The sequence below is a fragment of the Erythrolamprus reginae genome, chromosome 1 (genome assembly GCF_031021105.1).
Source record: "Erythrolamprus reginae isolate rEryReg1 chromosome 1, rEryReg1.hap1, whole genome shotgun sequence".
Classification (NCBI taxonomy): domain Eukaryota; kingdom Metazoa; phylum Chordata; class Lepidosauria; order Squamata; family Dipsadidae; genus Erythrolamprus; species Erythrolamprus reginae.
The window spans coordinates 424205785-424221910 of record NC_091950.1 but is presented as its reverse complement, the minus strand read 5'-3'; the positions used below and the strand labels follow the sequence as shown (position 1 = coordinate 424221910).

At 46.2% G+C, this 16126-nt stretch overlaps 1 protein-coding gene across 1 annotated transcript in view; it reads left to right on the top strand.

The window, feature by feature from the left end:
- TAOK1 (TAO kinase 1) overlaps positions 1-16126 on the top strand; it is a 103578-nt gene that overhangs the window by 43088 nt on the left and 44364 nt on the right. The window contains exon 2 of the mRNA XM_070735472.1: positions 14852-15095. Within this exon, the coding sequence (XP_070591573.1) occupies positions 14964-15095 (132 nt within the window). The 5' untranslated portion in view covers positions 14852-14963. The remainder of the gene's footprint in view (positions 1-14851; positions 15096-16126) is intronic.

Sequence of the window (16126 nt, the reverse complement as noted above, 5' to 3'; positions counted from 1 at the left end):
CTGGAGACCTCACCTACAAAAAGATATTGACAAAATTGAACGGGTCCAAAGACGGGCTACAAGAATGGTGGAAGGTCTTAAGCATAAAACGTATCAGGAAAGACTCAATGAACTCAATCTGTATAGTCTGGAGGACAGAAGGAAAAGGGGGGACATGATCGAAACATTTAAATATGTTAAAGGATTAAATAAGGTCCAGGAGGGAAGTGTTTTTAATAGGAAAGTGAACACAAGAACAAGGGGACACAATCTGAAGTTAGTTGGGGGAAAGCTCAAAAGCAACATGAGAAAATATTATTTGACTGAAAGAGTAGTAGATGCTTGGAACAAACTTCCAGCAGAAGTAACTGAATTTAAACCTGCCTGGGATAAACATAGATCCATCCTAAGATAAAACACAGGAAATAGTATAAGGGCAGACTAGATGGACCAGGAGGTCTTTTTCTGCCGTCAGACTTCTATGTTTCTATGTTTCTATCAATCATCACTGCAGTGCTTAAGTTAGTGACAGAGTCGTCGGACCTTCGTGCCTTTGTTGAAAGGTCACAAAAGGTGATCACATGACCCTGAGACCCTGCAACCCTCCTGAGACCCTCGCCATAAATACGAGAGGGAGATTGTGATCCCGCTGTATAGAGCACTGGTGAGACCACATTTGGAATACTGGGTTCAGTTCTGGAGACAGCTTTAATTTAAAAAAAAAATCCTCCCGCTTGATTAACTGGGATTTAGGGTTAAGGTGATCTGGGGAATTCCGGGAGTTGAAGTCCCACAAACCTTGTAGTTGTCAAGGTTGAAGTACCCTCCAATTTAAATCTTTCAACTTTTATTTTGAGACGTTCCCAAGGCGAAACTGTTGATATACCAGAGTATGTTTTTGGTGTTCTTAAAAGAGATACCTAACTGTCCCTACTGCCAGCCCAGGGCATTAGAGGAGAATCTAATCGTGTATTCTAGAGATAATTTTAATCTCTGCTGTCTGCCTGCTCTGGATTTGTAAGCAACCTCGAGGAACGTAACTGAACATTCAGATCTTGCCGGTGGAGGACACAGAAACAGACCTCATACACTATTATTATTATTATTATTATTATTAATAATAATAATAATAATAATAATAATAATAATAATAATAATAATTTATTAGATTTGTATGCTGCCCCTCTCCGTAGACTCGGGGCGGCTCATAACAACGATAAAAACAATATTATAATGGCACAAATCTAATATTAAAAAACTAAAAACCCTATCATAATTAAAAACCAAACAGCACATACATACCAAACATAAATTATAATAATTCATAATTATTTATAATAATTCCAAGTTTCCTCCTTGGAGATAGATGTAGCTCCCAACCAGCCTTTGCAGGTCCAGCGCTTAGCATTGTGCAGCATTGTGCAGGCATTTTTCCAGAGTATTTGCAGACTCTTTCACTGCACAGTTGGCTGAAGGATTCTGGGAGTTAAAATCCACAAATCTTAAAGTTGCCAAGTTTGGGGACCCCTGCTTAGCATGTGCTGTGAAGCGCTATATAAGTCTAAGTGCTATTGCTGTAAGTTGAGGACTACCTGTAATATCCTAGCCCTCTGGCCGGCAAGAGTAGTATGTCTTGCTGTGTGAATGGGAATGGTTTTAAATGTTATTAAGAATTTGTAAAGTTTTTTAGCAATATCAATTGGATTTTTTAGATATGTACATTGTATATTGTTTGATATGTTGAGAGCCGCCCTGAGTCCTCAGAGAGGGGCGGCATACAAATCTAAATAATAATAATAACAATAATAGAAACATAGAAACATAGAAGTCTGACGGCAGAAAAAGACCTCATGGTCCATCTAGTCTGCCCTTATACTATTTTCTGTATTTTATCTTAGGATGGATATATGTTTATCCCAGGCATGTTTAAATTCAGTTACTGTGGATTTATCTACCACATCTGCTGGAAGTTTGTTCCAAGGATCTACTACTCTTTCAGTAAAATAATATTTTCTCATGTTGCTTTTGATCTTTCCCCCAACTAACTTCAGATTGTGTCCCCTTGTTCTTGTGTTCACTTTCCTATTAAAAACACTTCCCTCCTGGACCTTATTTAACCCTTTAATATATTTAAATGTATTTTTTAAATAATATATTTTAATAATAATAATAATAATAATAATTATCATCATCATCATCATCATCATCGACATCGCAATCCCAGGAGACAGCAGAATTGAGGAGAAGCAGCTAGAGAAATTAGTGAAATACGAAGATCTGAAAATCGAGCTGCAACGACTCTGGCATAAGCCCGTGAAAGTGGTCCCAGTGGTCCTTGGCACCCTGGGCGCAGTGCCAAAGGATCTCAGTGGACATTTGAAAACCATCGGAATTGACAAAATCTCCATCTGTCAATTGCAAAAGGCCACTTTCCTGGGATCAGCAGACATAATTCGCTCGACTGGTGTGCAGCAGCTGCCAAAAAAGCCAACACAGTTCTAGGCTGCATTAACAGAATCAAGATCACGTGAAGGGTTAATACCACTTTATAAGGCCTTGGTAAGGCCACACTTGGAATACTGCATTCAATTTTGGTTGCTGTGATGCAAAAGGGATGTTGAGACTCCAGAAAGAGTGCAGAGAAGAGCAACAAAGATGATCAGGGGACTGGAGGCTAAAACATATGAAGAACGGTTGCAGGAGTTGGGCATGGCTGGTTTAATGAAAAGGAGACATGAGAGCAGTCTTCCAATATCTCAGCGGTTGCCACAAAGAAGAGGGACTCAAACTATTCTCCAAAGCATCTGAAGGTAGAACAAGAAGCAATGGGAGGAAACTAAACAAGGAGAGAAGCAACTTAGAACTAAGGAGAAATTTTCTGACAGTTACAACAATTAACCAGTGGAACTGCTTGCCTCCAGAAGTTGTGAATGCTCCAACACTTGAAGTTTTTAAGCAGATGTTGGATAACCATCTGTCTGAAGTAGTGTAGGGTTTCCTGCCTAAGCAGAGGGTTGGACTAAAAGACCTCCAAGGTCCCTTCCAATTCGTTGTTGTTGTTGTTGTTATTATTATTATTATTATTATTATTATTATTATTATTATTATTTCCTTGGCTGTTGTTTGCTTTTGCTGCCAAGCCCTGGTACTTGACAGAGCTGGTGGTAAATCAGCACTCCTGTCTTCTGACTGGACCCATTTCCCAGGTTTCAATCGCTTCCCTGGCTGTTTTTGCGTCTGCTCGTCCAACAATCTTAGTAGATGCAAAATTATTTTGTGCCCCAGATTGAGTCCTGTAACATATTTGCCTTCATTTGTAATAATAATATTGGTTGGGGGACTTCCTTAAAAAGGAACATCTGAACAGATCTGCTGAAGGTGCTTTTTTTTCAGGAGGCAGTTGGACTTTCTGGTTTTTCTTTGAAGACGTTTCACTTCTCATCCATGAAGCGTCTTCAGCTCTGACTGTGTGATGGGGAAAGGAAGGATTTATATTTCTTGCAGGCAGCCTGTCATTTGCAATTCTTGTAGACAGCTGTTGAGGCCACCTGGAGGTTTATCTGTATTCTCAGGGTCACCTGAATGGTGCAAATGGGTGTGGAGACTTCTTGGAATTGCTGAAAGGACTGTGTTGTAGACGAGATAGCCCCCCCCCCCTTTGTTGAGAGAGGGCTGTTCAGTTTGGACATGGGTGGCCTCTTGGACCCTCTTTCAAACCAGCTGTCCTCTCTGTCCAAAATGTGGCCTTTGTTGTCTTCCAAGGAGTGGCCTTTGTCTTTCAAATGCAGGTGGGCTGCTGAATCTAGTCCCAATGGGTTTGTTCTCCTATGGCAATGATGGTGAGCCTATGGCATGGGTGCCAGAGATGGCCTGCAGAGCCATATCTGCTGGCACGCAAGCCGTTGTCCTATCTCAGCTCTAACGTGCATGTGTGTGCCAGCCAGCTGATTTATGGCTCACACAGAGGCTCTGGGAGGGCGTTTTTGCCTCCCATAGAGCCTCCGGGGGGATGGAGGAGGCCGTTTGTACCCTCCCAGCTCCAGGGAAGCCTTTGGAGCCTGGGGAGGGTGAAACACGAGCCTACTGGGCCCATCAGAAGTTGGGAAACAGGCCATTTCCAGCCTCCATGGGGCCTCTGGGGGATGGGGAAGCTGTTTTCGCTCTCCCCAGGCAATGAATTATAGGTGTGGGCTGTGTCATGTGTTTCTGTAGTGGTCGTTTTGTTTCCCCAATGCAAATCGGAACACTTTCCGACGACCGACAGGCACGAGAGCGTTGCACCCCTGCCCTGACATCAACTGGGAGACAAACTCTGCCCCAAGTAGAAGATCCAACAGGTTCCTAACAAACCCAGCAGACAACTTTTTTACCCAAAAAGTAGAGAAGGGAACAAGGGGATCAGCCACGTTGGACTTAATTCTCCCTAGCAGAGATGGAATGAGAGAAGGTGTTGAAGCTACAGGACGTTTGGGGGCAAGTGATCATGCAGTATTGGAATTATGCAAACACAAGCAGTAGAACCAAGTCAAACTGGAGACTTGGACCTTAAGGGAGCTAATTTCAGTAAACGTAGAGCTTGGGAAGGATCCCATGGGCGAGAATCCACAAGGGGAAAACAACTCAAGGAGCTTGGGAAATTTTGAAAAGTGAGATTATAAAAGCCCAGTCTAGCACGATACCAATGAAGAAGAAAACTAACATCTCTCAAAAGAAAGAAGCATGGCTGCATAAAGAACCCTCTGACAAAATGAAAGACAAAAAGGACAAGTATAAAAACTGGAAAGAGAGGCAAATATTTAAGGCAAGAATATCAGCAAATAGCCCGAGCCTGTAAAGCAGGGGTCCCCAAACTTTTTACACAGGGGGCCAGTTCACTGTCCCTAGGACTGTTAGAGGGCCGGACTATAAAAAAACCTGTGAACAGATTCCTATGCACACTGCACATACCTTATTTCTCTCTCTCTCTCTCTTGCTCTCTCTCTTGCTTTCTCTCTCTCTCTTGCTTTCTCTCTCTTGCTCTGTCTTTCTCACTCTCTCTCTTGCTCCCTCCCTCCCTTTCTCTCTCCCTCTCTTGCTCCCCTCTCTTCCTTCCCTCCCTCCTTCCTTCCTCTCCACTTCTTTCCCTCGCTCTTTTTCCCTTCTCTTTCCCTTCTCTTTCTTTCTCCGTACTGAAGGAGCGGGTCCAGCAGTCACATGGGTTGCTCATGTCCAATCCGGTGGAACTGAGCCTAGTATTAAAAAAGCTTGCCGGATCCGCCCCTTCCCCAGAATTCGCTCAGTTCGCATATCCTGCGGTTGTATTGTGATAGCTCGTTCAACATTCTAACACCTTCCCTTCGTTCCTTTTCTTCAAAAGTAGTAAGATTTGTTTTATCATTATTATTTACTTGCACCAATAGCGCCAGCCGTTTGCGGCTCGGCTTTTTTCCTTTGGAGAAGTTGCGGTTTCGTTTCCCCCCGGCGGTTTTGCCGGTTACGATTCCTGCGGCCGCTTGTGGATTCTTCTAATCCTTTGGCCTGGAGGTCCTGGTGCAAGTATTAATCTATTGAATTATTGATTATTTATTGTATACAATATATTTAAGGGCTTAAGAAATACCTCCTGCGGAGTGAGACGCCTTCTAGTCTCCTGGACTTAGTCGATCGCTTCCCCTTTAAGAAATTTACGGGGCGATTTTTTCGGCGCGAAGGCCTTCGCGCCCTTTTTAAATCTAGGCCTCTCGTGTTGGCCTCCTGCCAGCCGCGTAGGCCTCAGTCCACCGCGTGGATCCCGGAGCGGGCCTTGGGGGTCCCAGGCTAAATTCTCCACCGGCTAAGCCTCCAACCAGAGTGCCTTGGTTTACTTAATTATAAAGTTTAGGGAGGCTGGCCCCGCTGGATTTGGGGGCACGAACTCTGGGTTTGCCCAGATTGTCCTCAAGTTTCAGCAGCTTCGAGGCCTCGAAGCAGGATCCATTCCTCTTGGGAAGTCCTTGAAATTCTTCTCCTTATTATTCAGTTATTGGCTCAGCCTTGTCTTCTGTTAATTGTCAGACTATGGCTACCTTTCCCAAGAGAGGCACAACTAAAGGTCCCAGAGAGGCCAGGCCTACAGGCGATGAGATTACTAGTATCCCCCAGGCCTCTTCCTCCTCTTCTCCAGGGGCCCGCCCCTCGACCAAGGTCACCAGGGCCGAGAAGAGAAGGGACCTAGCCCTACAAAAAATCCATGACAAATCAGCAAAACGTTTGAAAGTGCAGGCCCAAGTAATCAGTAGTCAAGACCCACCAGAGGCTTCTAGTCTTCCTCCTTCTGGGGTCCCTGTGTTATCTCTGGATGAGCCAAACCTAGACAGACCCCAACCTAACCTATGGGGCATAGGTCCAGAGGAACCAGATATTATTGAAGATTCCCCCCAGCCAGGATCCTCCCAGGCCTTTAGGGATTCTTCTGCCATTTCTGCTGATATTTCCGGCTTACCTCCTGAGTTCCAGTCTATTTTTGCTGTGTTGTCCAAAGCCATTGATGCCAAACTCTCCACCATCAATGAGCTTCCCTTACCTCTTCCTCCTTCTCGCTCCTCCCGCCCCTTGGGTTCTCCCCCAGCGGTCAGAGCTCCTATTCAGGATGATTCAGATTCCTCCCAGGATGAATATGAGGATATAGAGGATGATGAGGATGCCTTTCAAGGCCTATCAGATGATGAGGAATCCCAAATAAAGGTTCCTCCTCCAATTACTATTTTTCCTTCTCAATTATTCAAATCTCTCCTCCTCAAAGCTAGAATTTCTACGGGATTAGCGGCCCAGGAGAAACAAGCCTCCACTTCCACTGATCCCCCGGAGGAGAATTTACCTTACTTCACAGAGGAACAGGAGGATAACGAGGTAATTCCTATGCCTAAGTTGTTTAAAGATGCTTTACTCAAACAGTGGGAATTTCCAGCCTCTGGCCTTAATCCCTCCACCAAGGACAGAAAGTTGTACAAACTTTCCTCTTCCTATGAAGAGCTTCTATCCTTTCCCAAACCGGATGAACCTGTCAAGATTCTTCACTCGGCAGCGGCTGTGCCAGGCGAGGCGGAGGAAGTCCTCCGCCCAGAGGACAAGCGCATTGAGCAAATGCTCAAAAGAGGATTCACCGCTGATTCCTGGGCCACTAAAAGCTCTGCAGCGGCTTCCTTTTTCTCCAGAGCCATGCTGCTGTGGCTTCGCCAACTTCAACAGCATATTCCTCCCGATGACTTGAGAGGTCAACAAGACTTCAACAAGGTCTTTGCAGCTGCCCAGTACGTGGCTGATGCCACCTTGCAATCTACTAGATTTTCTGCTAAGTCTATTGCAGCTTCTACTACGGCAAGAAGACTCCTATGGATTCGCCCTTGGCAAGCGGGAGTTCGCCAAAAGTGGCAGTTATCCCAGGGTCCCTTAAAGCGCGACCTTCTCTTCGGTGATCTTCTGGATCCACTCCTCACGGAAACCACGGACAAGAAGAAAGTTTTGGGTCCAACCACAAAAAAGGCTACCAAAACGCAGTCCTTTCGTCGCCCAGGGCGCCAGCAAGATCAAGCGGCTTCCTACCAGAGATCTCCAGGTCAGTATTCCCCCCGCTTTCGTTCCCAAGGTAGGAACTCCAGGGGTAGAGGGTTTCGCTTCCAAAGGGGAGCTTCCTCTAACAGGGCTTCAAAAAAACCTAGATGGTAATCCTACCTCTATTCCCATAGGGGGTCGCCTAGCTCATTTCGCCTCTAATTGGCGTCTCACCTCCAAGGACCCTTGGGTCATTGACACTGTTAAAACAGGCCTTCTTTTAGAATTTATTTCTCCTCCCCCTAAACGTTTTATTTCCTGCCCTTCTCCCAGGTCATCCTCAGATTGTAACCGTATGGAGGAGGCCATTTCTCATCTATTGTCCATCAGAGCCATTCAACCGGTCCCTTCCGGTCAGAAGGGCCTGGGTTTTTACTCCATCCTATTTATGGTTCCAAAGTCCTCCGGAGGTTGGAGAGCTATTTTGGATTTAAAGAAACTAAATTTATTCATCAAATATAGGAAGTTTAAGATGCACTCCTTGTCTTCTATTTTGGCCGCCATTCACTCGGGAGATTTCATGGTCTCCTTAGACCTCACTGAGGCCTACCTTCACATTCCTATAGCCAAATGCCATAGAAAATTTTTACGTTTTTCCTTTCAAGGCAGGCATTTCCAGTATAGGGCGATGCCATTTGGCCTTTCCTCGGCCCCTCGGGTCTTTACAAAGCTCTTGGGGTCCCTGGCGGCCTATATCAGGGCGTTTCCCATCCACATTTTATGTTATCTTGATGATATTTTGATTCATGGGAACTCCCTAGAGAAAGTGAAAACAGACCTTTCTGTCACGATGTCAGTCCTTCAGGACCATGGATTTTCCATCAACTTTGATAAAAGCCACCTCCAACCTTCCACATCCATTTCTCACCTGGGATCCATTATTGATTCAGAATCCTCCCAGGTTTTTCTCTCTCCCGAGAGAAAACTCAGTATAGTGGAGTTAATTTCTAGCATTTTATCTAATTCTTCAGTTCCCATAGTCACTCTATCTTCCCTTTTGGGGAAGATGGTGTCATGCATAGGCATCATTCCCTGGGCTCGCCTTCATGCTAGGGAACTCCAGTGGCTCCTGTTACCTTTTCAGAGATCAGGGCACAGCAACTCAAATCGACGCATTGTCATCCCACTGAGTGTTCGCAGATCCTTCAAGTGGTGGAAGTCTCCGGCCATGGACAGAGGATCCCCGTTCAGGTGCCCGGATCAATTTGTCATCACCACAGATGCCAGTCTATCGGGATGGGGCGCCCACGCCCAGGGGATGATAGCCCAGGGCACGTGGTCCCCGGAGGAAGCTTCCAGGCCAATCAATTGGCTAGAGTTAAGAGCCGTTTCCCTGGCTCTGAAGCATTTCTCTCCTCGCATTCCCAACCGGCACGTTCTCATTCTCACCGACAACATTGCCACGAAAAGCCACATTTGCAGACAGGGGGGCACGAGATCCAAGGCTCTCATGAGGGAGGCCCTCAAGCTGGGCCTTTGGGCGGAAAAACATCTCCAGTCGCTCCTAGCCGATCACATCTCGGGGAGTCTCAACGTCCAGGCGGATTGGCTATCCCGGGCAACGATAGACCCAGGAGAGTGGAACCTCCATCAAGACCTGTTCCATCAAATCACCCTCAGATTCGGCCTACCAATTCTGGATCTCTTCGCGACCAATGCGAACGCCCAACTCCCTCGCTTCTATTCCAGATTTCCATCCCCGGGAGCGGAAGCAATCAATGCCCTCCGGAGTCCATGGCCTCCAGGCCTACTCTACGCATTTCCTCCAATTCCAATCCTCCCGGACGTGATTCACAAGGTCCTCACCGAGAGGGCCCGAGTAATCCTAATCGCCCCTCACTGGCCCCGCCGGCCCTGGTTCGCGGATCTCCAACAGCTGTCCGTCCAGGACCCTTGGCGACTCCCCGTTTCGGGGGATATGCTGCGGCAGGGGGCCTCCTTCCATCCAGACCCGGAGTGGTTCCACCTCACCGCCTGGCTGTTATCAGGAGAGATTTAGAACTGCGTGGTCATGACCCCGATTCAGTGGAGGTCATTTTAAAGGCCAGAAGGGGTTCGACCAATCGAATCTACGACCACACGTGGTCCAAGTTTCACCAGTGGTGTCTACAGGAAGGTCTCTCCCCTCTGTGCATCCCCATACACAGAATAATTTCCTTCCTTATGCAAGGCTTCCACAAAGGACTTTCCACCAGCACCCTCCGGCGTCATCTGGCAGCCATTTCATCTGTCCTAGGAGGTCCCCGCAGACAGCCTCTCCGATCCTTCCCTGAAGTTCAGGAATTCCTCAAGGGCATAGCCAACCTCAGACCTTCCAAGGTCCACAGGTACCCATCCTGGGATTTGCCACGGGTTCTCCATTCCCTCACGCAGGCACCATACGAACCCCTAAAATCGGCGTCCCTCAGGTACCTATCCTTTAAGGTAGCATTCCTGGTGGCTATTACCTCTGCCCGACGCATTTCGGAGCTGGCTGCCCTCTCAATCAGGCAGGACCTTTGCCAATTCCATCAGGACAAGGTAGTCTTGCGACTGGACCCCACCTTCTTACCCAAGGTCAGTTCCATGTTCCACAGATCTCAGGATATTGTCCTACCTTCCTTCTGCCTCCAACGAGACCATCCCTTGGCAATTAGATGGCACACCCTGGATCTCACCAGAGCGCTGAGAATCTATATCCAACGCACAGGACCCTTTCGGAGGTCAGAAGCACTTTTTGTAGCCTATCATCCCAGAGTCATGGGGGCCAAAGTGTCTTCAACAGTAATAGGCCGTTGGATCAGAGGGACTATATCTAAGGCCTATGAGTCGGCCTCCCTCTCAGTTCCAAGGAACATCACAGCGCATTCCACCAGGAGCGCAGCCACCTCGGCCGCTTGGGCGACTCAAGCCCCGTTGGAGGAGGTCTGCAAAGCAGCCACTTGGGCCTCGCCAAATTCCTTCATCAGGCACTACAAGATTGATTCTTACGCTTCAGCGGACGCTGCCTTCGGCAGAAGGGTACTCCAATCCGTTACCTCACACGATAGCAAGCTAATCCCACCCTAGGGACCATCTATTGGGTATGTCCCATGTGACTGCTGGACCCGCTCCTTCAGTACGGAGAATAGGCGTTGATTGCTTACCTGAACGCCTCTTCTCGTACGGTGAACGGGTACAGCAGTCACTTCCCGCCCTTGTATGTGTCTTCTTTACCTTTCTATATCTTTCTTCCTCTAACAATGAGAGTTGAACACTACAGAGCTTCACAACTGAGCCTAGTCTATGGATTCGCGAATTCTGGGGAAGGGGCGGATCCGGCAAGCTTTTTTAATACTAGGCTCAGTTCCACCGGATTGGACATGAGCAACCCATGTGACTGCTGTACCCGCTCACCGTACGAGAAGAGGCGTTCAGGTAAGCAATCAACGCCTATTCTCTCCACTTCTCTCTCTCTCTTTTCTCTCTTTCACCCTCCCTCTTCTCTCCCCGCGGAGGACTCACCCAACAAGACTCCACCCTCCGACCCCGGACTCCCATTCAATCCCCATTCAGAAAACAGGAGCTAGCAACTCAAAGAGGAGGAGGAGGAGGGTGTATGTGTGTGTGTTGTGCCCAGCTCGGCTTTCAGCAAGCCTTACTTTACCTCGGGTGAGATGAGATTGAGGGGGACGTTCTCACTGCTTTTCCAGTGCAGCCTTGGAAAAGACCCGCGGGCCAGATAAATGGCCTCAGCGGGCCCCATGTGGCCCCCGGGTTGTAGTTTGGGGACCGCTTCTGTAAAGATTAAGTGAGGAAAGCTAAGGCTCACAACAGTGGTTCCTAATCTGTGGGTCACGACCCGAGTATGCCAAGGCCTGTACACACACACACACACACACACACACTACCACAAGTACATTATTTCTTCAATGTAACAGTAGTTACAAGCAGTTTCTTTTCCAGCAGCAGTCAAGCAAGCTTTCAGTCCAGAGTCCAGAGAGAGAAAGTAGAGTGGGGTTGAGCCACACTCAGCCTGAAGCTTAAGTTTTCAGTTTCGATTCTCTGCACAGACTCATATGTGTTTAGCTCTTATTGGCTGACTTGGTTGCTATGCCTATTCATTGGCAGACCTTGTTACCTTATTGGCTCTCCCGGTTCATGAATACTTTGACATGTTCTATTTAAATTTATTTTTATTCCATTCCATTCTCTTCCCTAAGGAGCCATTGTCGTCTTCTCCGCCTTTAGCGAGTTCAGGTCAGAACAGATCGCCCTGTTGGGAAGAACTGCCTGAAAAAACAGATGTATTGTATTGGCAGTTCTGTGTTAGCAAAAACTTCAGAAGAGAAGGATTTAGGGGTAGTGATTTCTGACAGTCTCAAAATGGGTGAACAGTGTGGTCGGGCAGTAGGAAAAGCAAGTAGGATGCTTGGCTGCACAGCTAGAGGTATAACAAGCAGGAAGAGGGAGATTGTAATCCCACTGTATAGAACACTGGTGAGGCCATATTTGGAATAATACTGTGTTCAGTTCTGGAGACCCCACCTACAAAAAGATATTGACAAAATTGAACGGGTCCAAAGACGGGCTACAAGAATGGTGGAAGGTCTTAAGCATAAAACCTATCAGGAAAGACTTAATGAACTCAATCTGTAGAGTCTGGAGGACAAAAGGGAAAAGGGGGACAGGATCGAAACATTTAAATATGTTAAAGGGTTAAATAAGGTCCAGGAGGGAAGTGTTTTTAATAGGAAAGTGAACACAAGAACAAGGAGGCACAATCTGAAGTTAGTTGGGGGAAAGATCAAAGGCAACATGAGAAAATATTATTTTACTGAAAGAGTAGTAGATCCTTGGAACAAACTTCCAGCAGACGTGGTAGATAAATCCACAGTAACTGAATTTAAACCTGCCTGGGATAAACATAGATCCATCCTGAGATAAAATACAGAAAATAGTATAAGGGCAGACTAGATGGACCCTGAGGTCTTTTTCTGCCGTCAGACTTCTATGTTTCTATGTGATGCTTCTGGGTCGATCCTCAAGTAGCTCTGGAATTTCCTGAGAAATGAGATTAAAAGGAGAGAAGAACTTTGATTCCCCTACTGGCTTTTCCAGAGCAGCCAGCCCCCATCGGTTGCAGCACCTCTATCAGCCTTGAAGCCCTGCCAAGGACGTTATGTTGGGAATGTGGTTTTTATTCTCCAGCCTGAAGTCAGGAGAGGCATTATTTCTGAATTGGCTTAGGTGAAGGCATAGAGCCTAAGGCTTTGGTCTTATCAAAGATATTGATCAAGATATTGATCAAATTCAACGGATCCAAAGAGAGGCTACAAAAATGGTGGAAGATCTTCAGCATAAAACTGATCAGGAAAGACTTCATGAACTCAATTTGTATAGTCTGGGGCAGTGTTTCCTAACCTTGGCCACTTGAAGATATCTGGACTTCAACTCCCAGAATTCCCCAGCCAGCATTCGCTGGCTGGGGAATTCTGGGAGTTGAAGTCCAAATATCTTCAAGTGGCCAAGGTTGGGAAACACTGGTCTGGAGGACAGAAGGAAAAGGGGGAACGTGATCAAAACATTTAAATATGTTAAAGTGTTAAATAAGGTTCAGGAGGGAAGTGTTTTTAATAGGAAAGTGAACACAAGAACAAGGGGCCACAATCAGAGGTTAGTTGGGGGAAAGATCAGAAGCAACATGAAAAAATGTTATTTTACTGAAAGAGGAGTAGATGCTTGGAAGAAACTTCCAGCAGACGTGGTAGATAAATCCACAGTCACTGAATTGAAACATGCCTGGGACAAACATAGATCCATCCTAAGATAAAATACAGGAAATAGTATAAGGGCAGACTAGATGGACCAGGAGGTCTTTTTCTGCGTCAATCTTCTATGTTTCTAGTCCTGGGTCATGTGATCCCCTTTTGCAACCTTCTGGCAAGCAAAGTCAAGGGTGGTTAGATGGAGCTGCCTTATTTCTACAATTCTCACCCAGTTGCTGTAAAAACTGGATTTTTAAAAAATTCTCTAGTGGAAAATTCAGGGCAATGTTGTTGTTGGTGGTGATGATTGATTGATCCAATTGATTGATCTTAAACTACTCAAGACTCACTTATACCGCCAGGCATGGAGGAGTTGAGACACCTTTTCCCCAGGCTTTTTTTAATACTTTGTTTTATGTTTGGAATGAATGTGCTGTTTGGTTTTTTAAATAATGATAGGGTTTTATATGTTTTTAATATTAGATTTGTTCCACTGCTATATTGTTTTTATTACTGTTGTGAGCCGCCCCGAGTCTTCGGAGAGGGGCGGCAAACAAATCAAATCAAATAAATAAATAAATAAATAAATAAATAATCAATCAATCAATATTATGAAGGTACGAGGAATCCTGGTCTTACCACCATTCCTTTAGTGGCCGTTCAACTTTACAATGACTGACTTATGACCATATCTCACACTTAAGACCATTACAGCGTCGCTACGATCACGTGATCCCATTTCAGCCACTTGGCAACTGACTCATATTTATGACGGTTGCAGAGTCCCTGGGTCACATGATCCCCTTTTGTGACCTTCCGACAAGCAGAGTTCATGGGGAAGCCAGATTCGCTTAACAGCTGTGTTGCTAACTTAACAACTGCAGTGATTCTTTTTAACAATTGGGGCAAGAAAGGTCATAAAATGGGGCAAAACTCGACATATACGATGCTCTTTCTTAGCAGTGCAAATTTTGGCCTTCATTGTGGTCATAGGTCAAGGATTATGTGAGAGGACAGAAAGTTTGAAGAGTGTTTGGAAAGATCGTGCAGAACGCAGCTGCGAGAGCAATCATGGGATTCCCCAAATATGCCCATGTCACACCAACACTCCGCAGTCTGCATTGGTTGCTGATCAATTTCCGGTTACAATTCAAAGTGTTGGTTATGACCTATAAAGCCCTTCATGGTCTTGAGACTCTTGCGGAAGGCGAGGAGGGTGGGGTCAGTGGGAATCGCTGGGGGGGAGCTGATTCCAGAGGGCCGGGGCCACCACAGAGAAGGCCCTTTCCCTAGGCCGCGGCAGGCAACATTGTCTAGTTGACAGGACCTGGAGAAGGCCGACTCTGTGGGACCTGACCAGTTGCTGGGACTTATACAACAGCAGGCGGCCCCACAAGTAATCTGGTCCTAGCCAACACTTTGAATCGCGTCCGGAAACCAATCGGCAGCCAGTGCAGCCCCCCTTGTTCACCCCGTTGCTCTAATGAATAAAATAAATAACAATATAATAAATAATCTTTCCCTATGGGAATTTTTCTTTTGCCCCCCTAACCCTCTGCCTTTCTCTCCCCTCGCAGGGATCCATGTGAATGACGCTTCCTGCACCCAGATGAGCCCCCCAGGGCTGACGGGGCATTTTCGGCCCAGATAGCCGGTCGGCTCCCACCCCTCTACTCCCCGCCCAGCAGAATGCCGTCCACCAGCCGAGCAGGCAGCCTGAAAGACCCCGAAATCGCCGAGCTGTTTTACAAAGAAGATCCCGAGAAGCTCTTCACCGACCTCCGGGAGATCGGCCATGGAAGCTTTGGAGCCGTTTATTTTGTAAGGAGGGGGCTTTTTTGGGGGTGGGGGGAAACTCCTGCAGGGGCACATGGGAAAGGGAGGGGGCACCTCCAATGGCCCTCAACGTATAACCACCACTGAGCCCAACATTCCCATTGCTAAGTAAGGTGCTTGTCAAGTCAGTGTCATCCATTTGTGCAATCTTATTTGTCACTGTCTGCCTGCCCATCCAACTCTATCTCTCTGTCTGTCTGTCTGTCTGTCTCTCTCTCTCTCTCTATTTATCTACATTTGTCTATATCTATCTTGTCTATGTCTATCTTATCTATATATCTATGTATCATCTATCATTTATCTGTCATTCATCTATTTATGTATCTATTTCTATTTGTCTCTGTCTATATCTATCTATCTATGTATCTATGTATCTATGTATGTATCTATCATATCTATCTATCTATCTATCTATCTATCTATCTATCTATCTATCTATCTATCTATCATTTACCTAACATCCATCTCTCAGTCTTCCTCTCTGTCTGTCTGTCTGTCTGTCTGTCTGTCTGTCTGTCTATTTATTAATCCGACTTCTATACAGCCCAATCCCATAGGACTCAGTACGGCTATCTCTATCTCTCTCTATTTCTCTATTTCTCTCTCTCTCTGTCTGTCTGTCTCTCTCTCTGCCTGCCTGCCTGCCGCTATCTAGCTATCTAGCTATCATTTACCTAACATCCATCTCTCTCTCTCTCTCTCTCTCTCTCTCTCTCATTTGTCTGTCTGTCTATCTATCTATTTATCTATTAATCTGACTTCTATACCGCCCAATCCCGTGGGACTCAGTACAACCCTCTCTCTCTCTTTCTCTCTCTCTGTTTGTCTGCCTCTCTGTCTGTCTGTCTGTCTCTCTGTCTGTATCTATCTATCTATCTATCTATCTATCTATCTATCTATCTATCTATCTATCTATCATTTATCATCTAAACCAGGGATGTCCAACCTTGGCAGCTTTAAGATCTCTATGGACTTCAACTCCCATAATTCCCCAGCCAGCATTGTGGGAATTGAAG